This window comes from Patagioenas fasciata, chromosome 7 (assembly GCF_037038585.1).
Source record: "Patagioenas fasciata isolate bPatFas1 chromosome 7, bPatFas1.hap1, whole genome shotgun sequence".
In the NCBI taxonomy this organism is placed as follows: domain Eukaryota; kingdom Metazoa; phylum Chordata; class Aves; order Columbiformes; family Columbidae; genus Patagioenas; species Patagioenas fasciata.
The window spans coordinates 17,423,052-17,447,284 of NC_092526.1; the positions used below are offsets into that span (position 1 = coordinate 17,423,052).

The 24,233-nt window shown below is 59.9% G+C and overlaps 3 protein-coding genes across 9 annotated transcripts; 1 reads left to right on the forward strand and 2 right to left on the reverse strand.

The window, feature by feature from the left end:
• Window positions 1-247: 247 nt before the first annotated feature.
• ZFAND2B (zinc finger AN1-type containing 2B) lies at window positions 248-6,108 on the forward strand. 4 transcript variants are annotated; one of them, XM_065841505.2, is made up of 9 exons: window positions 384-555; window positions 1,363-1,457; window positions 1,896-2,027; window positions 2,683-2,834; window positions 3,045-3,152; window positions 3,320-3,389; window positions 3,885-3,961; window positions 4,551-4,632; window positions 4,900-6,108. In XM_065841505.2, the coding sequence occupies exons 1-9, from the start codon at window positions 501-503 to the stop codon at window positions 4,936-4,938; spliced, it is 810 nt and encodes a 269-aa protein (XP_065697577.1). In that variant the 5' UTR covers window positions 384-500; the 3' UTR covers window positions 4,939-6,108. The 4 variants fall into 4 exon arrangements, with proteins under 4 accessions (XP_065697579.1, XP_065697580.1, XP_065697577.1 ...); XM_065841506.2 differs by having other exon boundaries at window positions 400-555; window positions 4,554-4,632; XM_065841507.2 differs by lacking the exon at window positions 3,320-3,389 and having other exon boundaries at window positions 248-555.
• A 365-nt stretch (window positions 6,109-6,473) lies between these two features.
• Window positions 6,474-13,549, reverse strand: ABCB6 (ATP binding cassette subfamily B member 6 (LAN blood group)). Of its 4 annotated transcripts, XM_065841463.2 has the most exons (20): window positions 13,137-13,223; window positions 11,915-12,446; window positions 11,237-11,374; window positions 10,761-10,950; window positions 10,472-10,564; window positions 10,032-10,224; window positions 9,824-9,945; window positions 9,629-9,738; window positions 9,474-9,539; window positions 9,215-9,340; window positions 9,051-9,127; window positions 8,886-8,949; window positions 8,705-8,790; window positions 8,541-8,598; window positions 8,274-8,378; window positions 7,696-7,870; window positions 7,293-7,405; window positions 7,103-7,197; window positions 6,887-6,955; window positions 6,474-6,788 (listed from the first exon to the last, which is right to left on the reverse strand). In XM_065841463.2, the coding sequence occupies exons 2-20, from the start codon at window positions 12,428-12,430 to the stop codon at window positions 6,662-6,664; spliced, it is 2,523 nt and encodes an 840-aa protein (XP_065697535.1). In that variant the 5' UTR covers window positions 12,431-12,446; window positions 13,137-13,223; the 3' UTR covers window positions 6,474-6,661. The 4 variants fall into 4 exon arrangements, 3 of the variants coding, with proteins under 3 accessions (XP_065697535.1, XP_071667025.1, XP_071667024.1); XM_071810924.1 differs by lacking the exon at window positions 13,137-13,223 and adding an exon at window positions 13,329-13,549 and having other exon boundaries at window positions 8,274-8,598; XM_071810923.1 differs by having other exon boundaries at window positions 8,274-8,598.
• A 303-nt stretch (window positions 13,550-13,852) lies between these two features.
• Window positions 13,853-24,229, reverse strand: ATG9A (autophagy related 9A). The gene is made up of 14 exons (XM_065840412.2): window positions 24,062-24,229; window positions 23,723-23,768; window positions 22,317-22,379; window positions 21,862-22,023; window positions 21,617-21,758; window positions 19,960-20,708; window positions 19,456-19,609; window positions 19,051-19,230; window positions 17,943-18,188; window positions 17,453-17,673; window positions 16,935-17,052; window positions 16,521-16,743; window positions 16,235-16,377; window positions 13,853-16,151 (listed from the first exon to the last, which is right to left on the reverse strand). The coding sequence occupies exons 1-14, from the start codon at window positions 24,162-24,164 to the stop codon at window positions 16,146-16,148; spliced, it is 2,556 nt and encodes an 851-aa protein (XP_065696484.1). The 5' UTR covers window positions 24,165-24,229; the 3' UTR covers window positions 13,853-16,145.
• Window positions 24,230-24,233: the final 4 nt, after the last annotated feature.

The following is a 24,233-nucleotide window of genomic DNA, read 5'->3' on the forward strand; positions in this document are numbered from 1 at the left end:
ACCTCTCGCCAGGCGCTACCAGCACCCCTTTTCTCCGCACCCCTCCTTGCTGGGCCAGGCACCGCTGCATGGCACCTGGACACTTGGAAGTGGCTTGAAGAGAGCCAGGAGCTGTGCTGCACAGCAGAGGAGCCGTGTTTTGTGTCTCTTTGGGGGCAGGGGAGGGGACGGGAGGAGGAGGCTGGAGGGAAGCTCGCCGAGTTTCAGCCCTCCCGCTGGGGCTGCGCTGCTCGCTCGCGCCCGTCGCTGTCTCTCCCGCGTTCCCCCGGCCCTCAGCCTACCCCCCGCCGGGGTGGGTGTCTCTGAAGCCGGCCGTGGGGAGCCGCTTTCCCCGGGTACCGGGGCCGCGGAGCGCGGTGCCCGCGTCGGAGGGGGGAGGGCGGGGGCCGGACCCACGGGCCAGGGACTTGCCGGGGGGCGGGGCTTGGGCTGGCCCCGCCCCACGTGACGCTATAGCGGAAGCGGGCACCGCACAAGTCATCGCCGGTGCGGTCGCCGCCATGGAGTTCCCAGACCTGGGCGCGCACTGCTCCTGGCCCGCCTGCCAGCGCCTGGGTGAGCCCGGCGGGGCACCGGCGGGACGGGGGTGCTAGGCAGCCGAGGTACCGGGCGGCTGGGCTCTGCTCCCGCCCGGGCGCGGCGGCCACAGGCCTGGGCCTGGGCCCGGGCCTGTGGGGCGCGGACCGGCCGGCAGGGCAGGGGCCGGGCGCCCTCTTGGTGCGGCGGGAGGTAGAGGGGAGGGGTGCCGCCCGGCCCGCCCTGGGCGGAGGGGCATGGGGCGGCCGCGGTCTCTGGTGCGTCCTTCTGCCCGCGGGTGCCCCGCCGGGGCGGCGCTGGGTCCCGGTGCCCGTAGCCCGCGGCTGCTGTTGGCTGGCTCTGCCCGGCGGAGCAGCGAGACGGCGGCTCCTGGCCGGGGGTGGTGGGGCAGGGGCTGGTCAGCCCCGCGGGTGCCGGCCCTGGGCGCCGCAGGCGGGCGCGGCGGTGCCGAGGGGCCTGTCCGGGGGCCTGTCCTTCCCCCGGGGCACACGGCAGCGGTTTCCGCGGGTGGGTGAACCCCGGGGTGGGTGCGGCAGCGTCGCTTGCCTCTGGCTTGCGGCCGACAGCCCCCAGGGAGGTCGGTATGATGTAAGGATGCTGCTCCTGTAGCCGGGGAGGGTGCGTTTTGAGGAGGAGCCCGAGGTCTTTCTGAAGACGTAGCCATGGACCCACAGCGCCTTTTCTCCGTGCTGGGGGAAGAGAAGAGCGACCGTGGCTTCACAGTGGGCCAGGGCTATGCTTTCGGGAAGCCAGGAAAGGCCCCTGGGTGCAGGTGGGCAGCGCTGACCTCTCAACGCTCTGCATGTGGCGTCTCCCCGCTCCCAGACTTCCTCCCCCTGAAGTGCGATGCCTGCGAGCGGATCTTCTGCACTGACCACATCGCTTACGCCCAGCACAACTGCACCTCTGCCTACAAGAAGGTAAGAGGAGGTTTTCTGCGTAGGCAGGTCTAATCCAGCCTCACACGCAGAGCTGCTGGGCATTTCCAGCCAGCGATTAGAATAATTTGTTGGGCCTGCACCTGGGCATGTCTTCTTTGGTCACTTGGGCATGTGCGCCAAGTCTGGGGGTTCCCTGAAAGCCTGGATTTGTATCTCTGTGCTGCAAACTTCCAGCCTGCCCTCTGCCGCTGAGTAAAGTGGTTTGGGCGTCTGTTGTCCCTCCTGTCTCCCCTTCCCAGAGTGTGTGCCTGTGCTGGATCAGAAACAGCCTCTTTGGAGGGTGCTGAGCAGGATCTCAGACCACAGGTAACACTGTGGAAGCTGTGACAGGCAGATCCTGAAAGGGGGAGAGATGGCTGCACAGCACTTGAGGTTGCCCAGCTGCGTGCTCCCAGCCCCCTTTTCTTGTCTCTACAGGATGTGCAGGTCCCTGTGTGTCCCCTTTGCAACACCCCAGTCCCCGTGAGGCGGGGGGAGATGCCCGATGTCGTGGTGGGTGAGCACATTGACCGTGACTGCAAGTCCGACCCTGCACAGCGCAAGCGCAAGGTATTAACCCAGCGCTCTCCACCTCAGCGCTGAGCTTTGCTGGGTCCACGACGAAGCCTGGGGTGGGATGAAAACAACACACGACCCAGCCCTGCCCAGTGCAGCTTCTGTTTGCACAGGCTGAGGGCAGGATGAATTGGAGAGTCGTAGGTGTGTGCATCTGTGGGGCTTTGCGGTACAAACCTAGGACTAAGGTAGTGATGGAGTGGGGCTGGGCAGCCACATGGGATGTGAGGATGGGAAACTGCATGCTGCCGTTAGGAAAACGCAATCAGCAATTAACTGTCCCTTCTTGCCAGGAGAAGAGATTGCTGCAGGGAGCTGGCCCTGCAGGAATCCAACCCAGCAGCAGCTGGAGGGCTCTGGGCTGTCCCCACTGCCATGGTGGGGCAGGCAGGAGTCCCTGGGCAAGGCATTCTCTCTCCTGCTCTGTGTTCTGTGATCGTAGGGACTATTGTCTGTGGGGACTGAAGCACTAGTGACTTACTAATGAACTATCTACGGAAAACTAGTATTTGGAGACAAACCCCAGAGTCCCACAGAAGTGGCACTGGGAGAGAACATTGGTCAGTGCCCAGGGCCTGGTGTGGAGGGAAGGGACAATCCCTGCGCTGCCAGGAATGTTCTTTTTCACCCCTTCCACATTGTCTTTCAGATCTTCACCAACAAGTGTTTGAAGCCAGGCTGCAAGCAGAAGGAGATGATGAAGGTGATCTGTGACCAGTGCCACCAAAACTACTGCCTCAAGCACCGACACCCCTTGGACCACAACTGCAGTGGGGTGGGGCGTCCTCTCTCCAAGGCAGGGTGAGGACCTGGGGACAGGACGGCTGGCAGGGACGGGGCTGTGTTTGTCAAATGGGTGACAGGGAAGAAGCCAGCCTCCTCCTGGTCTCTTGTCTGGGACTGCTGCTGCATTCTCACACTCCCTGCTCTGTGTGCCAGGGAGTCCTCCAGCAGCATTAGGGTTACCCGTGATGGTAAAGCAATTGTTCACAGGCATCTTGTCTGTCCTAGACACGCTGCGGTTGCGAGAGCCCAGTCATCTTCCTCTAAAGCAGTCATAGCTTCGAGCACTGGAGCTGCCCGGCCAGTAGACAGCCCCTCTTCTCCGGCCTCTGCCAGGTATGGTGACAACCTGACTTGTAATTCTGAGGTTGACACAACCAGGTTCAGCTTGGCTGCCTGTGTGACACAGGAGCAACAGCTCGCTCCTCGTGCATTGGCAGGGCTGCCTGCTCCTACCAGGGCTCCCTGCCTTGACAATAACTCAGCTTCTCTCCTGTTCACAGAGGAGGCACAGCAGCAGTGTCACAGGCTCCCAGCACCTCCCCTCCAGCAGTCATGCTACAGAACGGGCTGGTGAGTGGCCCAAGCATTTGGGGTGGCTTTGGGTCATTCCTGTACACTGAAGAGCTACTGATTTATAACGCATGCTCTGTAGGTGACTGTGGTGCTCCCCAGCTGGGCTTTCTCTGGCAAATGGGGATCCTGAATGCTCAGTGGGGTGTTGGAGTTTGCTCTGGTGCCTGTGAATTGCAGCTCTCTGCTGTGCTTGGTGCTCAGCTTTCCCCAAAGGGACAAAGTACGCTGGCTGTTTTCCCTGGGTGTTGTCTTTTTGTTCTGCAAGCCAAGGGCAGAGGAGGAGGCTGAAAGCTGCTTCCCACTGGTAGTCTTTGCATGTTCCCTGCACTGGCAGTCAGGGCTGCACTCCCTGGGGCACAGGGAGAGAGCTGCTTGGCCTTGGAGAGAAGAGGTGCGCCCACCCTTGGCCAGGCAAGGCTGTGCCTGCTGTGTGTCCCTCAGGGCTGCCTCCTGCCACCTTAGCCAAGCTGGTGACAAGATGTTTTGTTTCAGAGTGAAGAAGAGGCACTGCAGCGAGCTCTGGAGATGTCCCTGGCAGAGTCAGCACCCAGCTTGGCACATCCACCCAGGTATGGTCTGGGGACACGTGGTGTCATGCCCCAAGCCTCCATGTGAGAGATGCCTGGGGCAGAGTCATGTGGCTCCGGGATGACATTCCTCTCAGCACGTGGCTCCAGATGATCCCTCTGTGTGGCTGACGGGAAAAACAGGAAGAGTCCAGAGCCATCATGGAGCTCTGTTCAGTGGGAAGGGCTCTGCGGTGCTGGGAGGGGGCAGCGACTGACAGCACAGAGTAGGGCAAACCATTGTCTGATCATTTGTCAGCTAAGGAGCATGGCTACAGCATGACAGAGGTGAAGAGGGAGTGTTCACAGAGGGCACCTTGGAGCCTTTGTCCTGTGGCTCATTGCCTGGTGCTGCTAAAAGCAGCATCTTACAGGCTGGAGTTAACAAATTCTGCTTGGCCGGGGGTGCTGGCTGCTGGCCCTGGCTGGATCTTCTGGTCCCTCCCCAGCCCCTGTTCACCCTGTTCAGGGTGATCCTCAGTTGCTCCCTGCCCGTAGCTGTCCTGGAGGGTGGCAGTGACAGGAACAGGGCTCTGAGGGATGGACCCTGCGCCTGGGGAGGCCGATGCATACATCCCACTGCTGTCCCCAGCAGCACACAGGAGGAGGAGGATCTGGCCCTGGCCCAGGCCCTGTCAGCGAGTGAAGCTGAGTACCAGCAGTCACAGCGACAGGTGAGTGAGGCTGGCTCGAGGCTCTGTGCCCTGGTGGGGTTGATTCCCCACCTGCCTGTGTCATGGTGGGGTCTTCTCTGGGTTCTCCTTCCTCTGGGCTCTGTCTAGGGTCACTTTTCTCAGCAAGAGCGCAGCCCAGCCTGAGGCAGTGGTGGCATCACTGCTGAGCACATAGTGCTGAGGACTTGAGCAGTGGATGTGCCCCCTTGAAGGACAGAGGAAGCTGTCCATCCTCTCTTGCTCACTGTGTGCTTCTTCCCATTCCAGGCTCACAGTTCAAAATCATCAAACTGCAGCATGTCCTAGGCGGGTGAGGTGGGGTCTGCCAGCAGATGCGGGATCCCATTTGTGACCTGAGGAGAAGCTCTGGCCTCCCATGTGGACTCTGTGGGGTCCTGACCTGGACACTGATGCCAAGAGCCTCTCACCAGAGACAACTTGTCTCCCTGGGGGGCTGTAAGTGAGCCACCAGACACACACTGACACCTAAACCCTAGTACTTGCATAAAACTGGTGCAGCAAATTGCTGATGCTCCTGAAGAGGTGAAGACTCTGTGAGATGAGGCTGAGTGTGGGCTGACCAAAGGAAGGAGCATGTAGCTACAGCTGCCACAGCTGTGTCCCAGCACAGCTGGGACTGTGCAGTGAGGGCAGAGCTGGCCTGGAGGGGAAGTGCCACATGGGGACATCTCTGTGTACTCAGAGATGCAGCTGCCTGCTGCAGTAGCAGGGGGCTGGATTTTGTGCTTTGGGAAGGGCTGCGGTCAGGATGGTCTCTTGCACGGGCATGGCTTGGCTGAATGTATGACCTCCCCGCAGCGTGAAGGCAGCCACTTCCCTGCTCCCCCTGCTCTCGGTGCCTCCCCTGCTGTTTGCATGCACAAAAGCACGTTGGGCCTTACCCCACTTGGCTGGGCCCCAGGGCCCCTCTGAAAATGAATGGAGCTGCATTTCCTTTGTGGTTTAATTTAACAAGGGCCATTAACTGAAAAGTAATCTCAACAGTAACTTGACTGTGCCAGTGTTGCTTGCAGGGGGACTGCACCTGGCTGCTTTCTGCTGCCTTAAACTATCCAACAGCCCTGGTTTAATGCTGCTGGAGCAGGAACACTTCCCTCCTCCCATTTGTGCTGTGTGGGATCCCCTTATTGCAAATGCAGCTGTGAGCCTGGAGCCAGCCCTTCCTTACTGCTGTTTGAAGGCAGGAGCTGACAGTGGGGTGCAACATTGGCTGAGCTCTTGCGGGGGTGGCTGCAGCCATGCAGAGCAGTGCTGCTTTTCCACCTGCTCTTTTGAGCTTCTGTGCCAGAACTGCTCCTGCCTTGGGGGCTGCTTTGCTCTGAGCAGTGTATGGCCAAGGGGGAGGTTTCTGCTGGCAGTGCCTACCTGGGCATAATGTGGGGTTTAGTTTTTGGAGAGAACGCTGAGACTTGTCAAAGTGCTGCTTGGAAGAAAATAAAAGTATAGCACAAGGTGGAGGGGTGTTTTGGGGAACTGGTCACTTAGTTTCCAGCCCAGAGTGGTGCATCTCTGTGGACAGGGGTGCAAGGGGAGGGTATATGGGGGTGAAGGGGACACAGCTGTGCTGTGTCTTCCTTCTTTTGCTGTTGGAGTGCAGCCCACTGCAATACTCAGCCCTTTGTGGAGGGATGGTGCAGGTGCTGACAGCCCACTCCCCTCACCTGCCTGAGCCCAGGGCATTCAACCCTGTGGCAAAGCTGCTGCTCAGCCCAAGGATGCAGGCAGTTCCCATACCTGCAGCATGGCCCCCCGAGAGGGCTCCTGCAGCCAAGTACCCTGCCCAGAGCGTGCACACACACACACACACACACACACAGAGATCTGGGAAGGACCTGGTTTAAGAAACTACACAACAGCAAAACAAACAGGTACAAACATAGTGGAGTGTCTGGCATAGCCCCTGCAGCTCCTGGGGTGCACAGGGTCCTCGCCCACAGCCCCATAGGGCACCCTGGTGGAGTGGGGTGTGGGCCCCCAGTCAGTGTCAGAGCAGAGTCCCTGGCCATGCTCATGGCCCCTTCTTGCTGCTTTGGGGCTTCTCAGTGTGGTGTTCCTTGCTCTGACCCTCGTCCTCTGCCTGCTGCTGCAGCCACATGCTGGCATACACACCACCCTTCTGCAGCAGTTCTTCATGCCTGTGGGGAGAGCAGAGGGGTGTAGAGTCCCAGCGTGGCCCCAGAGCCAGGGAAGGGGTTCCATGGGCAGAGAGCACCAAGCCCTCCCCTGTGCTCACCTGCCTCGCTCTGCAATGCGCCCATCCTTGAGCACCAAGATCTGGTCTGCACCCACCACGGTGGAGAGCCTGCAGAGAAAGGCAGAGTGTTATTCTGGCTTGGGGGAGGTCACACAGCACAAGGAGCTGCAGTCACAGGGCTGTCACTCCTGGGCAGGAGGACAGGTCTGCAAGTCCCTCAACACTTCCCAGATCAGCCCTTTCCCTTGTCCCTACCTATGTGCAACAACAATGGTGGTGTGGTGGGCGCAGACTTTGGCCAGGGAGGCCTGGATGTTCCTCTCGGTCTCTGTGTCAAGTGCCGATGTGGCCTGCGGAAGGGGCAGGGTGTGCGGTAGGGATACAGGCAGCTGCTGGGGCAGGGGCTGCTGCAGAGCAGGGCTGGGCTGGGGGTTGCTACTGTTACCTCATCTAGCAGGATGATGTGGGGACCCTTCAGGATGGTGCGTGCAATGGCGACGCGCTGCTTCTCCCCTCCACTCAGCTTCAGCCCCCGCTCCCCCACCTGGGTGTTGTATCCTGCAGCAACAAGGGCAGGAATGTGCTGCACTGGTGCCCTCCGAGACAGGGATGGGGACCAGGGCTCTGCTGCTGGGACCACACAGCCACCTGGCACAGCCTCAGCTCATCCCTGCCCAGAGGCTGATTTAGCCCTGGACAGACAGCAGGGAGAGGCAAAGTGAGGCACAGGGTCGTGCAGGTGTCCCCATGGGGAATGTCACCCAAGGACACCTGTGAGGGCAGCTACAAGGTCATGGGGGACCCTGGGACAGCAAGGGAAGGCAAGGCAGGTACCGTGGGGGTCTCACCATCAGGGAAGGAAAGGATGCGGTCGTGGATGTCAGCAGCCTGCGCTGCCTCCTGCACCTCCTGGTCGGTGGCCAGGATCCGTCCATAGCGGATGTTGTTGGCAATGGTGTCATTGAAGAGCACCGTGTCCTGCGGCACCACCCCAATGTGAGCGCGCAGCGATGCCTGCTTCACCTGGGGAGACAAGGGGATGGGGCTTAGCTAGACCCCCCCCCTAAAATGCTCCCAAACCAAATCCTACCCCTCAGCCATGAGCCCAACACACTGCTCATCCATAGGCTGTCTGCTTCAGGGTCCTCCCTGGACCACAGGCTCAGCTGCGTCTCCATCCTGTGGTGGGGAGACCACAGCCCTTCCTGGGGAGCCCTGGGCAGCCTCCAGCATTTCAGGCCACAGGTCCCACAGTCGTCCCACTCATCCCACTCCCAGCACAGACATCAGCCATTGAAGGGGTTGCAGAGGCTGTGTGCTCACCCTTGCCCCAGGGAGATGTCAGTGCCTGCAGCCAGTGATGCTGCGAGGCCCAGAGGAACTGGTGTCTGTCCCACCCTGGTCCCGATAGCTTTCCCACTCTCACCTGGGAGATGTCCTGCCCGTCGATGCGGATGCAGCCACCCCGCACGTCATAGAAGCGGAAGAGCAGGCGGATGATGGTGCTCTTCCCTGAGCCCGAAGGTCCCACCTGCACACAAAGGTAAAGACACCAGACCCCTCGCTGCCAGGGGCTGGGCAGGGAAGGGCCGGCCCCGTTGTGGGTCTGTCCTTCCCACCCCTGTACTTCCAAGCCCCTCTTCCCCCAGCCCACCGTCCAGCACTGAATCCACACCCAAGGTCCCACTCTCACCAGGGCCAGGGTCTGCCCAGGCATCACAGAGAAGGAGATGTCCTGCAGGATTTCCTTCCTGGGTGAGGGGGATGGAGAGGGGCTCAGGGCCACCTCCACCACCCCACATCCCTGTGCCAGACCCATAGCTCAATTGGTCTCAGCCTGCACCTTCCACCCCATACCCATCCACGTAGCTGAAGTGCACGTTCTCAAACTCGATCTGCCCGGCCACCAAGCGCAGGTCGCCAGCATTCACAGCATCCTTCACCTGCGAGAGAGAGACATGGCCTCAGAGCCAGCCTGTCCCCAGGGCAGGACCACGGGGCCATGCCAGGGAATGGGGCCTCAGAAAGCAACACCTACCTCTTGCTCCTCATTGAAGAGCTCGAACATGTTCTCCATGTCCACGAAGGAGTTCTGGATCATCCTGAAAGTGAAGATCATAGGGAAGTGTTCGGGGGAGCACATCCCAACTCAAGCACCCATGGGGAGGGGGACCCCAGGCCCCCCCGCAAGTCCCAGTGTTACCTGTAGTAAGTCCCGAACCAGTTGAGCGGTGTGTAGAGCTGGATGATGTAGGTGCCAAACAGGACAAAGTCCCCCACCTGGAGGTGACAGGGGAGAGGTGTCTGTCACAGCCAGCCCCATGGCTCCGCTTGGGCAGGGGCTGCCTAGGCTGGCACCAGCCGTACCTGCAGCTTGTTTTCAGTGACGAAGTAGGCGCAGAGCAGGGACCCTGCCAGCAGCCCCAGGCCGATGACCAGGTTCTGAGTCTGGTTGAGGAGGCCCAGCGAGGCACTGACCTTCCACTCCGAGACCTGAAAGAGGCAGGGTCCTCTGGGATGCTGCAGCCTCCATCCCAGATCCACGGTGAGGTTCATCCTCCCTGCAGGTGCCCCTGAAGCTCAGCTCCTTCCTCCTGGCCTCCCGCTGCTGCCAAACTCCCGGTACCTGGTATTTGATGATGGCATCATTAAAGCGGTTCACCTCGTAACTCTCTGCATTGTAGTACTTCACCTGCAGGATGCACAGCCAGAGTCACCACCCAGATCAGCCCCCCTCGGCACCAGGCAGTACCCAGTGATCCCACCCACCGCCTACGGTACCGTCTCGAAATTGAGGAGCGAGTCCACAGCCCGGGACTTGGCCTCATTGTCACGTGTGTTCATGTCCCGCCGGTATTTGGTCCTCCACTCAGTGATGAAGATGGTCAGAGCTGTGGGCAGAAGAGGATTGTGTTGGCAGGTGCCTACTGCCCCACAGCCCAGCACGGCACCCCTGCACCCCAACCCCTCACTCACTCAGGTAGAGGCTCATACACACAAAGATGATGAGGCCAAACCAGGCGCTGAAAACTGAGGTGAAGTAAACGATGCCAATGATGATGTCCGCAATGGTGGGGATGATGCTGAAGACGATGTAGCTGCGGAGCAGGAAGGGTGATGGCACATCAGCCCAGCCTGGTGGGGCTGCCCAGCTGTGCCCCACCCACCACGGGCATGCACTGACCTGAGCAGGTTGTTGATGCTGCTGGTGCCCCGGTCCACACTGCGCAGGACCTCTCCAGTGCGACGGCCCAGGTGCCAGCGCAGGGACAGCCCATGCACGTGGGCGAAGAGCTGCACCTGCACCTGCCGGTTGGTGAACTGCTGCACCCACACCCACAGGAAGGTGCGTAGGTTGCTCACAAAGCCAGTGGAGCCTGCAGTGTGCCACAGGATGGTCAGCAGGGACTGGTGCCACTGGGGCATGTGGCCAGCTCAGAAAGCCCAGCTGGGAAAGAGGGATTTGAGATGGGCCCCCCACACTGTTCCAAACCTGGCACCAGCCCTGGTTGCAGCTCCCAAGAGAGAGCAGTAGTGATGAGGCATAAGGGCATCCTTAAGGACACCAGCCCCAGCAAAATGTATCCCACGCAGTCTTTCCCCATCCTTCCCGGTGGTCCTTACCAGCACCTCCACCCTGTAGGAACTTCAGCCCCACATAGATGCAGACAGTCCAGACCAGGGTGCGCCATGGAACACCCTCTGTCAACTCGTTCACTGAGGAGAAGGTGGCAAGGGTCAGGAAGCATTGCTGAGTGCTCCATGGGAACCACTCCCAGCACCCAGCACTGGTCTCCAACCCCCTGGACCCTGCTCCTGCCAGGTCCCTGCAGCCCCCCAGGTCACTCATGACACCCCCCAGCACTTGGTGAGGCCATGGGCAGCTTCACACACCAAGCTCTAGGCACCTCACCGATGTTCTTGTAGTAGATAGGGACGAAGACATTGATGGCCCGCTCCAGCCCCATGAGTGCCATGCAGAACAGCACCAGCCCCTGCAGCAGGTGATTGCCCCTCGGCCACATGTACGGCACCAGCAGCCGCAGCTTCCTCCGGAAATCCTTCCAGGTGGAGCTAGTCCTGCCGGCATTGGGCAGGAGTGGCTGGCGGGGAGCAGAGTGAGGGGTCACTGCCCTGGCACCCCAGCCCAGCTGGCAACAGCCCCAGGGAACGTCCGACCAAGAAAACCAGCCGGGTCCTCCCAGGGTCCTCACTCCATCCTCCCAGCAGAGCTGCATCCTGCTGACAGTGGACAGGGAGCTCAGGCAGCCCTAAACCTCACTCCTCCCCAGTTTCCTGAAGATGCTGATACCAGGGCAGCTGTACCTCCATTTGGTCCCCAGCTCCTCCCTGGCCATGTCCCCAAACTGCTCTAGCCCCAGGACTCACCTGGCTGTTCTCCACATCCCGTTCCTCCTCATTGACCAGCAGCATGTAGGGCCTGCGGGGCAGCCCCGGGGCCTTCATGCCCAGGATGAAGAGCATGAATGTGCAGATGTAGCGCAGCAGCCAGAAACCAAACTGCACCTGGACAGAAAGCAGGGGGTCAGCGCCAGAGCCGCCCCTCAGCACAGCCCAGACAGGCATGAGATGGGCTTGAGCTGAGAGAGGCAAAGATGAATAGGGTGCAGTGCACCCAAGGGAAAAGAGAACACCCCACACAGCTCAGCAGGAGCCCCTGGCTGAGCACACCACCCCAGGCAGCACCCAGCCCCTTTCCTTCCTCCCTGACGCATCCAGCTTTGTGCTCTCCAGCTTGGAGTAACCATACCCTGGGTGGAGCAGGGAGGTAAAGGGTAGTGGGGAGCAGCCAGACACCCCCTGCCTCTGCACCTGGGACTAGGCCAGGCAGAAGCAAGAGCTGAGCTAGATAAGGGGCAGGGAGAGATGTGGGATAGCTGAGCTCAGGGCCCAGACATGCAGCAGATGCATGGGTGCAACCTGTGAGTGGGCACACCCTGGGCATGGCAGGGCATGGCATGCACACCCCAGCCCAGCACCATAATGCTGCAGACCCCCCCCAAAAGTATCGTGTCCCACTTCCCTGCCCACAGGCGTCCAGCCCACCTTCTGGTTGGTATCCTCCAGCCCCCACCACCAGAGTGGGCTCCTCCAGCATGCCAGGGTCAGGTTCTCGGCGGCAAAGGCCAGTGCCCAGAAGAGAAGGAGGACAGTGCCATGGCCCCGTGTCCGGTCATGTGCCAGCACCCGTGTATGCTCCAGCTGCAGAAGGGTGACGGCACAGCCCCAGCTGAGGGCCCAGAGGCAGGCGTGCAGCAACATGTACCCATAGAGTCGTCCCGTTCCTGCTGCTTGCCACAGCAGCCCACCAAAGGGCTGCAGGGCCAGAAGAAGGGACAGCAGGACCTGGCCACGGTAGAGGTGGGAGCGGGGGATGTACTTGGGTTCCATGGTGCGGCCGAAGCGGACGTAGCAGGCGTACTGCAGGGCACCCAGCAGCAGGCAGACGCTCAGCAGCACGGCTGGTACCACTGTGAAGAAGAAGCAGGGCTGGAAGCCCTGCTGTACCCAGGCCTGGGCGATGGAGCTGTTGCCCTCACAGTAGCCCCCCAGCACCGCCATCCTGTCAGGTCACCAGCTGCAGAGAGAAGAAGGGCTGGAGCAAGGCCTCAGGATGGGCTGTTGGGTAACGAGGGATCCACAGTGAGGCAGCACGGCCAAGCAGAGGGAAACACTCATGGGGACAGTGGCAAGCACCACTGGACACAAACACACGGGACATGCTGTATGGAACAGCCACGCATGCAAGCAGGGCCAGCTATGCATGGGGATGGACATGAGCACCACACCAAGATCTGCTCACGGGCCCTAACAATGCCCTGGATGAAGGGGTAACACTGCTCTGGTTCTCTTCGTGCCAGCTGCCCCCTTGGGGATGCACTCGGACATGGGGGGCAGTGACAACCGCAGGGAATGGAAGGCAGCAGGGTGCTGGGACCACTTTTGAGCCGGCAGTGGGGGGAGCGATGGGGGCAACACAGCAGCAGCGCGGTGTGGAAAGGCAACGCAGGAGGACGCACCACGAAACAGCGGGCAACGCAGGGAAAATGCAAGAGCAAATGCAAGGGACGCGTGTGGAACATGCGGGGACGACGCGTGGGGGCACGCACGAAGAAACACAGGCGCAGGGCGAGGGACACCGCGGTGCCGTTCCGGGGCAATGCCCGGGCGGCGCCGGCGCCGCTCGATCCCAGGACAGAAGGCCCCCGCTGCCCGTGCAGCCGCCGTGCCGGCCCCACCGCCCCTCCCGGGCCCCACGCCCGCTCACCTGCCCCGGGCCCGCCGGCCCCAGTCCACTCCGAGCCCCCGCGCCGCCGCCAGCCGGCCCCGGCGCTGCTCGGCTCCGCCCCGCTCCCCGCCCCCGCGCCGGCACTGCCGGGCTCCTGTGCGCCCTCCCAGGCGCCGGGACTGCACCCGCGTCCGCCCCGTCCCCTCCGCCCGCACCCCGAGGCTGCATTACCCGGGTGTGTCCCCGTCCCCGGGCCTCGGTGCCCAGCCCCAGGCTGCACGGACCTGCGCCCTCCCGCGCGGCACCCTGCCCCACAACCGCCCCCTGCAGAGATGCAGCCGGGGAGGTGTCGGTGGTGCGGGATGAACTCCTGGGCCGGGGCCAACGGGTGTCCCCGAAGCCGAAGCGAGGCGCCCCGGTCCCCCTTATCGCCGCCGCCAGCCCAGCCCTGCGGTGCGGTGCGCAGATAGTGCCCCCCGCCCTGGCGTGGGCCCCGCCTGCCGCAGAGGTCAGGCAGGACAGGGCGTTGCTCTCCGGGGATAAATATAGCCCCTGCCTCCCCCCGCGGCCCCCGGCCGGCCGGGGCCGGGCTCCAGGACGTTCCCGGCCCAGCCGCAGTAGCAGCTGGCACCTCGCAGCCTCCTGCCGCCACCGCAGGCACCAGCTCGTCCAGCTTATCTGTACCCTGCACTGTGGCCGGGTCGAGGTGTGCTGCACGGTGCTGCAGGGTGAAGAGAGATTCGGAAGCAGGTGGGGATGATACAATCCATCTTTATTAGACGGCTATACAGCTGTACAGTGAGGGCATGGGGGTGCAACTCTGCACTCCCCCAGGACCCCTGCATCCGCACACCCTGGGAGATGAGGAAGAGTGGCTGGCCATGCACATAGGACACTAACAACACAAGCAAAACATACGGCAAGGACTCCTGCCAGCTCCTGCCTGGCCTCTGCCTCCTGTCAGCCCAGGGTGAGGCCCAGACTTTCCACCTGGCTCCAGGGCACAGCCAGCCGAAGCCCAGGCACAGCATCCCGCAGCCCTGGGAAAGCTCACCTCTGTGCTGGGCTACCCCCTGGGCTGGTGGGAAGCCACAGGAAAGCTTGGGCTCCTGGGTGATTTCCTTTTAGTTTCCTTTCACCATGCCTTGACAGCCCCAAGGCAGAGCTGCTGCAGCATTGTTGCTGCGGCTCCTCCTTGGGAGGACCCCAGCAGCACCCAGGTCTGTGGAGCCCCTGTCGAGCTCAGTCCTTACCACACCGCTGAGCTGATCCCCATCCCGAGTTCTGCTTTAGCACACTCTGGTCTCCTACAGACCCCAGAGCAGTCACAGCTCCAGCCCATCCCCCCCAGCTGCAGCAGGAAGCCCACCACCCCCAAAGAGTCTGCCCCAGCGTGAGCACCCCAGCCCTGCTCCTGCCCTGTGTACCTGAGTGCACACACCCCTGCAGAACTGAGCAGCTGGCCTGGCAGCACACACACAGCCCAGGCTCAAAGGGCAGAGGGTGACAACCCTGGCAGGGGAAGAGAGGTGGCCCTGGCCTCCAGGGACAGCAGAAGAGGCCTGTGGTGCTCACAGAGGGCACAACAAAAGCAAGCAGCACCTGCCAGAGGCAAGGGAAAGGAGGGGAAAGCAAAGCCTAGGAGGTGTTAGCCAGGATGCAGATCCTCACAAGCTGCCACTGGAAAAGAGCGGGAAACGAGAACAATGGTGGGAAGGTCCTATCTGAGGCCACGCTGCACAGCTGGCATCCCCATCCCACACCACCACTCCAAGGCTGGGCTGGGGTTTGCCTCTCCCTTCTGGGTTCAAGGCACCCCTCCTTGCCCCGCCAGGCACAAGCTAGCTGCCTGGTACATGGTCTCCACAGCAGCCAAAGTCATGCTGCAAACAAAAGGATAGTTTCAGGAAAGGAGAAGGAGCTGGGAGCCCCTGTCTGGGATGCAAGACACACTGAAGTGTTTGCTTGGACAACAGGAAAGGCCCGATCCCAGAGAAATTACCGCAGCAGGAGGACAGACCTGATTCTGTGGTGCAAAGACCTTTATCATGCCTGGGGGAAGGGAACCAACACACAGAACACAAGATCTTCAGGGTGGGCTCCAAGGGGGCTGCAAGCATTCCCAGGAGACACCGGGCTGCCCCAGCCCAGGTTCCCTTTGGCACTGCAGGAGGGCCCACTAGCAGCCTGCACCCAACCAGTGCTGCACAGCAAGGGAATGCTGCCATAGCCTAGAAGTACAGCATGGAGGATGCCAGCTGGGAAGTACCTCAGGGACCCAGGACTTCCACCCCACTGACCCTTCCTTGCGTGCAGGGGATGGGCCACCTGTCGTGAGAGTCAGAGAAGAGCTGCATCATCTCTGGATCCTGGCCAGAGCTGCTTCCAACAGCTCCAGATCCCACCCCTACCTGGGGTAGCAGCCAGGGCCCCTCCCTCTGCAGGGTGCTGGGGCAGAGGGGTGAGTGACTGCCCCTCTGCTGTCCTGCTCTGGACTGAGGGGCACAACATTGGTCCTCTGCGGGAGGGCGAACACGGTCCTGGGCACCTCCTCAGAGCTGCAGGCAGGACAGGTGGGGTGCTACAGGCTGAGCTAGACCCCACTCAACAGCTCCTGCCTTCATTTTGGAGTCAGGTCCCAGCTCCAGGCAGACACCTGGACCTGGTGGCATCTCACATCCCTTCAAACAGCAGCCGCTGCCACCACCTCCAAGCCAGTTCACAGCTCCTCCCTGCTAGTGCTGTCACATGAGCCTTTGCAGGCTCTGCAGCAATCCTCCAACGTGGACGTCACAGATGTGAACACAGACACATGTATGTACTCACACACGCATTCACCCCACAAGAGTCAGAGTGGTATTGACTTGACACATGGCTGGACATGTGGTGCCACCACAAAGCCACCAGCCTGGCAGTTTTGTCTCTTCAGCAACTGATGGCAACAAAACAGAGCCTGGGACTATCCTGTCCACTCAGGATGAGATGCCACATGCTGCTTCCCAGGCGACTCCCAGTCTGCAGCCCCCACGAGATCCCCAGTCTACAAGGCTATACCTGCAAAACAGAGAGGGGATGGAGCACCTATTGGGACCATCCTAAGTACATGCTTCCCCTCTCAGCCACAGCCTCACCCCTACCTTGTGGATCTGTGGTGGGAGCTCATCCTCTGAGCTCTCCTCTGGCACAGGCTCTGGGTGTCTCGCTGACTGCCCGTCCTCAGCCCAGCCTCCCAGAGGGAGGCGGGAGAAGTGTGACGGGGCTCTGTGTACTGTGCCCGGGTCTGCAGGAGAGGCAAGGAGGAAGACTAGGTACCAGGGGGACTGTCACTCTTCAGGGGCAGGCAGGCTGCTTGTGCCAGTCCATACAGGGCATCAGATATGGGACTCTGACCTGGAGTTCAGACCTCTGCCCTGGCTCCTGTACCTGTGATGCCACCGTATCGCCGCTGGAAGCCGGTCTGCAGCGTGGCTGTCTCCTCAGCAGGCTGCCGTGGTGAGGAGAAGGGGTAGCTGGCGGAGCGAGGGATGGGGACGGGGACACCCCGCTGGGCATCCAGCTCCTCGTGGGCACTCTCCCCACTCTCATCGCTCTCTCGCCGGTGCCAAGTGTGCCGCTCGGGCTCCAGCTGGGCATGCTGCTTGTGCAACTGCAGGCCAAAATATGAGTGAGTCAGCTGTGTGGGAGAGCCCAGACGCCCAAACACAACCTCTTGCCAGCACTGTACACAGACTGGTTTCAGCTCTCACACTGGTATCCCAGCCTCTCCAGACAGGGCACCTCAATCCTGCCTGCCCTGGCCCCACACCCCTCTGGCTGGCCCAGCTCCACACTGCTCACCTCATGCATGTAGAGTGCGTGGAGACTCATCTCAGTGGAGGCATACTCCGACAGGATCATGCTCTGCAGCTGACCCTCCCAGGCGCTGCTTCCTGAGCTCACGGTCCTTGCATCAGCACTGCCATGGGACAAACAAGTGGCGTTTGCTGCCCAGGTGCCCCCCTGCACCACTCAGCTCCTCTCCACTCTAATGTGAGGCTTGCAGGGACTCACTTCTGGGCTGGGTAGGAACAGACCCTCTGTAGCATCTCCCCAGATCAGCCCTTCTATGGCACTGCCTCTTCCCTACCAGAGTTTCTCACCACTGTGGTACCTACAGGAGATTACCAGGACCCCAACACTGTCCTTTGGAGCCAGCCTAAGCACCTGGGCCTAACTCTCCTTGTGAATATGTCCCTTGCTGTCCCCGGCTGCAGAGACAAATGCCACCATACACCTGGGACAATAGGATGGCCATTGGGCAAGGAGTAAAGGGATCTGCAAGGTGTCTGATCACTCTTCTCCAGCCTGCAGCTTACCCAGAGGCTGTCATGGCACTGGCACCACGAGGCTGGGCTCCCTCTCCATCCCTTCCCGCCGCCTGGAAGCCACTGGGAGGCTGCTGGGCAGACTGGAGTGGGGAGAAGGAACGCAGGGCCGAGGCCACTTCGGAGAGATGGCGGGAGGCCTGTCCGTCCCGGCCCATGTGGAAGCCCAGTGCTGAGGAGCCCGCTATCACATTGGCAATCAGGCTGTGAGGCTGAAGAGTTAAAAGGAGAGAATCACTGCTTTGTGCAGACTTGGAGGCCTGATCCTCACCAGTGACACAAAACTGAGGCACCTCAGCTCTCTCAGCCCCTCTCTCACCTCACAGGACCTCAGAACAGCCTGCTGCCTTCTCTAGAAACCCAGAAACATCCCCAGATACAGCCCAGGCAAGGGCAAAACTGCTCAGAGGGCCTGATTATCAGTCTGCCAGAACCCAGCAAGCACCCCAAGAACATCCCGCATCCCTTCCAGCCTGAGCACCTCTGATTCCGACTGCAGGGACTGGATGGAGCTGAAGAGGACGTTTTCAGGGAGCACAGCCTGCTGAGCCAGGGCCATGCTGCTGTCCCGGTGCACCCGCTCCTTCAGATAGCCGATAAAGGCTGTGCTCTCACGAGGTGGCTGCCACTTGGGGTTGGTGATGGCAAAGTGCATGAGGGACAGTTCCGTCTTGCCGTCCTCGGCCTGCTGGTAAATGGAGGCTTCCGTCTTTCCCGCTGACATCCACTGTGGAGCACAGACAGATAATGGGGGACAGGATCTGCTTTACACACCCACCAGGCCTTGGCATCCTGCAATCAGTCGGGCAAAGCACACAACACCCAGCGCAAGCTATGACATGGCTCCAGCAGGCACTACACCAGAAGCCCCACGATAGTGCAGCCCTCACAGCCTGTGGAGGAACCAGCAAGCACAGTATATTCTACTTCCACCCCACAACACGCATCGCTGCAACAGAATTGGAGAGACAGGGACTAGTCACAAAATGCGGAGCTGAAAGGTTGCAGGAAGAGCAACTACAGCCAACAAATGGCTGTTCTGAAAAGCTTCCTGCCACAGTGAGTCCATCCCCTCCCTAGTTCATGTCCTTCCCAGTAGGGAGTCTTTCCTGACAAGTAACCTAAATTCCCAGGCACAGGAAATAGGTGGATCGCCTTTCCCGCCACACTAGATTTTACATAATGGAAAAAGCTTCCCATCTCCCTGAGGCAGCCTCTCTCCTGGGCACAAGCAGCCCAGCTTCTTTAGGTCAGATCTCAGTGGTCATGCTTTCTAAATGTCCAAATATCTCTATTCCTCTCTCCTGAGGACAAAGAACTCTTGGTTGTGAAGACAGGCAAGGACATCAAATAAAAGAAATGACAAAGCCTGGTTCACAAAATATCAGATTAATAATCACTGCTGGGCCACAAGAGCCTCCTGCGGCTGGTGACCTGCACTGGCAGCCCCAGACACCTAAGAGAGAGGCAGGTGGCTGGGCTGGGCTATGGGCTGCCAGGAGAGGTGAGTTATGGTCTCTCATGGGTCAGAAGGACCAGACGTGCTGGTGGGGAGCCCAGGCTGCTCTTCTGCCACCCAGGGGACTTACTGCTGGGTGGCCGTGCTGGCGCACATCCATCTGGGCAAAGGAGCAGGTGTCACCCACACCCACTACTTCCACGGTGAAGTTGCGGAAGAAGTCAACGATGTCTAAGGACTTGGGCCGCAGGCAGACGATGAGGATGAGGGGGGTAATGATGGGACTCAGGAGCTCCTCCAGGATGAAGACCTGAGTGCAGAGATGACAGGCTCAGCACAAGCTTGAGGATATCAAGAAACCTGGCAGCCCAAAGCCAGCCCTCAGCTCCAGCCCTCCATTTTTGGGGGCAGGGTATCACTGAGAGAGCAGCCTTGTTCCTCTGCCAGCCCAGGAGCTGCTCAGCTTTCTTGCAGCTTCTCGCTCCTGCAGGGATGGGGGCGAGTCCTCATCCCAGTCCTTGCAAGCCAAACTCACTGCTTTGTACTGGAAGAGCTGGGCAAACTCGTCCCTGGTCTCGTAGCGGTGGGCATTGCCCTGCCAGTGGTCAGGCATGTAGTGGATGTGCGCCAGGATGACTCGCAGCAGCTGCTCTGGGCAAAACACCAGGTGCTGGTCGGGGATGAAAGATCTGTAGGATGGGACAGGGAAACATCACAGCATCACACCTCAGTTCCTGGGAGATCTCACCCAGGGAGGGCAGGGTGACTGGCCCGTATCACAGCTCTGCCTGTAGCCTTCACGCCCAACCCAAATCATCCTGACAGCCCAGCCCTGGGTGTTGCTCATACCATACAACTACTGCACCCAAGATCAACGCTACTCCTTTCTCCTGTCTGCCCCTGACTCCCCAGACATGCCCTTTGCTTGGGCAGATTCACGTCCACTTGCAACCAAAGAGCACGTTTGCATGGACGGTTGTCAGCCCTGATGCTCCCCACAATGTTGCCCGAAGCGGGGGGCAGCACAGGCCCACCTCACCTGCACACCGTGATGCCCACCCCAAGCAGGGTGACCGTGGTCAGGACGTGCTCGACTGCCAGCACATCCTCATCATAGATGGTGAGAGCAATGAGCACAGCCAGGATGGAGCCAGCAAAAAAGGCCACGTTCTTGGCCACGATGGTGAGGAGGGGGGAGATAAAGCAGTTCATGTACTTGGAAGCTGGCTTGTAGCCCTTGCTGAGGCGTGAGTGCAGTTCATGGTCCAGCTCGTTGAAGTGACGGAGGTAACAGCGGCCATAGAGAGACCAGCAGCGAGCACCCAGGCTGCCCGGCTCCCGCTTCAGGATCTCTGTGTAGCTGAAGAAGGCGTAGAGGATCTGCCAGATGAGGATGAGGGGGCAGAGAAGGAAGTTAGCAATGCCAATCCAGAGGATGCGAGTGCTGAGCTTCTCAGCCAGCTCCAGGCGGTTCCCGGCCCGCTTGTACTCAGCCTTCAGGCTCCACTCATTCTCAAAGAGGGAGCCAGGCCCCCAGAAGAAGATGAGCTCAAAGTTGTACTTGAGTCCACGTGTGTAGAAGACGGTGTCTCCCAGGAGGGGCAGGCGGAAGCGGATGGGCAGCAGCGACTTGTTCACCATGGCCACCATGTAGTTCTTGAAGCGGAGGATGCGGTGGTAGATGTCCAGCTCCGTCAGCTCCTTCTTGTGGATGCAGATCTGATGCTCTTTCTGGATCTGCACGATGCGGGCCTGCACCTCCTGCCAGGTGTAGTACGGCAGGGTGGACTGGAAGGGGACAAGCAGCATTAGGGGCAGAACGTGCTCAGGGATGGGGCCAAGGCTGAGCCCACCCAAACAGCGGGACCCTGCACGTGCCTTGGGGTGCTGAGGAGACACACAATACACTGCAACACGAGGCACCTCCCTGCAGTGAGGAAACCCCACACCTTGCTCGGTTCCCTCTGTTCCCTTTGCCCCGAGATTAGCACAGGTGACAGTTTCCCAGCCACTCACACACCAGCTGCCATGGGTCCTCCCAGAGCTGCCATTCGGAGTCAGCAGGCAGACGTGAACAGGGGAGGGGACTTCAGCAGTGTCCTGGAGGGAACCTGTAGGGAAGCTGGGGACAAACCAAGCCTCTCGGCTCACCCCATCTTCCTCAAGACTCAGTCTCTCCTCAAAGAATGCGTACACACCTTTTGATGTTTTCCATCAGAGCAAGAACTCTGGACTAGGATATATGTGCAAGCCCCAAAGCCCACCCTTGACACACTGATCTCCACTGTGATCTTCACCAACTAGGCAGCTCCATGTCCCAGTTTCCCTCCCAGTAAACAAGGAAGACGGCATTGTCCACAATCCAGGGAGGTGCGATGATATCCCTGCTTATGCCTTCTCTGTTGTAAGGCATCACAGAAAAGGCAATCACAGAAAAATACACATATTGGGTGGCAGATGGCAGAGGCATGTGCCAACAGGCAGAGAGGCAGGCTGGACAGGGATCAGTTAACATGAAATAAGCTGGCTGCGGGAGAAGAGGCTGAAAGGAGACCTGTGTGATTATGGAGCAGAGGGAAGAGCGCTCAGTCCAAGTCTCTTGGAGAGGAGTGAGGGTGAGCTGCTCCTCACCACCCAGCAAATGCCACCCACATGCCTTAGCAGCCTCGTAGCAAGCCCTTGGCCCAGCTACTTACCATGGGGATTTTGAGGGCATTGATGTAGAAAGAGTGAATCTCCCAGTAGCAGCAAACATTGTAGATAAATTTCACAAGTCGGTGGATCCAGAAAACCCCAGCTATCACCAGGATGCAGATGAGGAAGCTGTTTGCCTGGATTCTGCAAGCAAGAAGAGGCAAGTAGTAGGAGACAGGCCTGGGCATGCACCCCGATCACCCGAGAAAGCAAGAGCAGTGGCTAACGTGCCCTCCCTTGCCCCTACCTTGCACTGCAGACATTTGGAGGCAGGAAGGCATCTGGCAGAGTCACCTTAATGGGCTCACTGGGATGCTGGCTGTGATTTACGGCTTTGTTGGCAAAAAGGATGTCGTAATCAACACAGCTGATAAGAAAGGTGGTGAATGCCACCACAAAGATGAACTGCCTGTGAAAAAAAGGTAGCAGGCTTGAAGGAATTGCCCTTCTGACCCCCAAAACGTGAAGTAGGCAGGGCTGCATATGGAGACGTGCTCCCACAGTCACGGTGGCAGGAAAGCTCAGGGGAACCAGTTCCTCAAAGTGATATGCAGGTCTGGGACATGGAAAACACTAACGAGGGGAGAAAGGACAAATACAAAGGGAACCCTCCTGCCCATCCAGCTACAGGAGCTCAGCAGACTCCTGGGGCTGTTCTCCAGCAGCTGTCACAGCCACAATGGAGGGAGAACCTGCACTTACATGAGCTCAAAGATCTCTCCGATGAGCATACAGGTGAAACCATTCTTCTGATGCAGGTTATAGATGTGAAAGCTACAGTCAAGGAGAAGAGTCTGCAGACTCCTTCCCTCTGGCAAAGGATGGAGCAGCTCCTGTCCCACTGGCATCTGCAGCTCCCCAGCCTAGTCTTCCTCCACCACCAACAGACACCCCCTCCCATCCCTCCTGGGCTTATTGGCAACTGGTTCTCCGCTGCAGGGAAACACACTCTGCCCAGGTAAAGCACAACTGGGAGAAGAGGACTTGGCTCCATCCAGGCTCCTTTCTCCCCCACCCAACACCCAGAGGGGGTTCTGTCCCAGCACAGAGCAGAAGCTCAGCCTGTCCTCAGGCCACACAAGGGTGGGCAGGGCAGGATAGCACAAAGACAGGCAAAAATCCACTTAATACTCCCAGCACCTGTGACTAGTACCCCCTGCTCCCAGTCCCTGGCAATGTGGTTGGCATGACTGGTGCCATTTTATAAGGCAAACAGCCACTCTCTGTGACCAAGTGGCTCACGCATTAGTTCAGTTTCCCCTTGTTATCAAAGCCTGAAGGCCCTGTGAACTAAGTAGACGAATCAACCAGATTTCTTCTTCTCCTTCCTGCCAGCCTCAAGATTCCTGGGCAGCAGGCTGATCACTCCCTTCCCTAGTGGCCTTGAAGGCCCCAGGCACGCAGCCAACCCCAATGTTGTTGATGACCCTACCACAGAACAGGGAAGTGTAACAGCACACAGTGCACTGTCCATAAAATTAAGGAGTTAAAAGTCCTAAGTGGGAAATTTGGACCAGAACCACTGCTGGACAGTGAGACACAGGGCGCCTCAGTAGCCAGGGATGCCTCCACTGTCATCCCCTTTCTCCAAGGAATGAATGAGCAATTCATATTCTTTTATATGATTTTCAAGTCTGGATTATGATTGTTATACTGATACAACAAACCATGTCTTAAGATATGACCCAATCTGCAGAGGGTCTGAATTACAAGAAACCATATGCCAAGTGGTGCTATAAAATTCTGTACTATGCTACTTACAGACTTGAACTACACTAACTCCGTTTACAGAAAACCCTGTGTTACTCTGATCATAAATGCTAATAATAAAATTATATTTCAAAAAATAAAGCTTTCATTGTAATTGCAGCTTAATATTGCCACCACTCTGCCAAGGATCCCCAAAAGAACCCGCATGTCCCCTCAGTGTCGGGTGACAGCACTCCACAGACGGGGGGTTCTGCCACTCCCAGCCCCTCCGGAGCCATGTGGTGCCACCCAGGAAGGGGCAGACACTGCGCCAGCTCCAAGTTACACTGAACCCGGTGTTTCCACCAGCACTGAGCGCCCAGGAGGCAGCCCACCCGCACCCCATCCTGCGAAAGGATATGCGAGAGAAGAAGAGGTCCAGGTTCTCGATGTGATGCCAGGGAGCTGAAGGAAGAGCATCGCGGGGTGAGGGGCCTCTGGCACACCCGGCCTGGCCGCGGGTGGCGCACAACCCGCCCCTTCTCCCCACCCCCGGGACCCCCGGAGCCCCAAATCGGCCCCACAGCCCCCACCCCCGGCTCCCTTCGGTCCCTGGCTGCTCCCCTATCCCCAGCCGCCCGGACCAGCCCGGCACTGCCCCCCGCAGCCCAGACACCGCCGGTGCCCAAGGCCCACCCCACTCCCCGGGCCCCCGCCAGGCCCCAACCCCCGGTGCCCATGCCGGTGCCGCAGCTCACATTTGGCTCCCTCGGGGACGTGGACGAGCAGGTCGCCGCCGCCGGGGGGCGACTCGGTGGAGGAGCTCTCCAGGCGCTGGTACTGCGTCTCGAAGTGGGCCATGGCGCGGCCCCCGCCGCCGCCGCCACCGGCCCCGGCCCGGCCCGGCCCGGCCCGGCCCGCTCGGCCCCC

Coding starts and splice junctions, on each gene's coding strand:
- ABCB6 (XM_071810924.1), bottom strand. CDS start 12,430: ATGGCGGTGCTGGGGGGCTACTGTGAGGGCAACAGCTCCATCGCCCAG. Junction 10,225..10,471: donor CCTACAGGGTGGAGGTGCTG/GTAAGGACCACC, acceptor GGCACACTGCAG/GCTCCACTGGCTTTGTGAGC. Junction 9,946..10,031: donor AGCATCAACAACCTGCTCAG/GTCAGTGCATGC, acceptor CCTGCTCCGCAG/CTACATCGTCTTCAGCATCA.
- ATG9A (XM_065840412.2), bottom strand. CDS start 24,164: ATGGCCCACTTCGAGACGCAGTACCAGCGCCTGGAGAGCTCCTCCACC. Junction 19,610..19,959: donor GTGGGCATCACGGTGTGCAG/GTGAGGTGGGCC, acceptor CCCATCCTACAG/ATCTTTCATCCCCGACCAGC. Junction 17,674..17,942: donor CCCTGCAGTCGGAATCAGAG/GTGCTCAGGCTG, acceptor TTAACTCTTCAG/CCTCACAGCCTGATTGCCAA.
- ZFAND2B (XM_065841505.2), top strand. CDS start 501: ATGGAGTTCCCAGACCTGGGCGCGCACTGCTCCTGGCCCGCCTGCCAG. Junction 2,028..2,682: donor CTGCACAGCGCAAGCGCAAG/GTATTAACCCAG, acceptor ATTGTCTTTCAG/ATCTTCACCAACAAGTGTTT. Junction 3,153..3,319: donor TCTTCTCCGGCCTCTGCCAG/GTATGGTGACAA, acceptor TCCTGTTCACAG/AGGAGGCACAGCAGCAGTGT.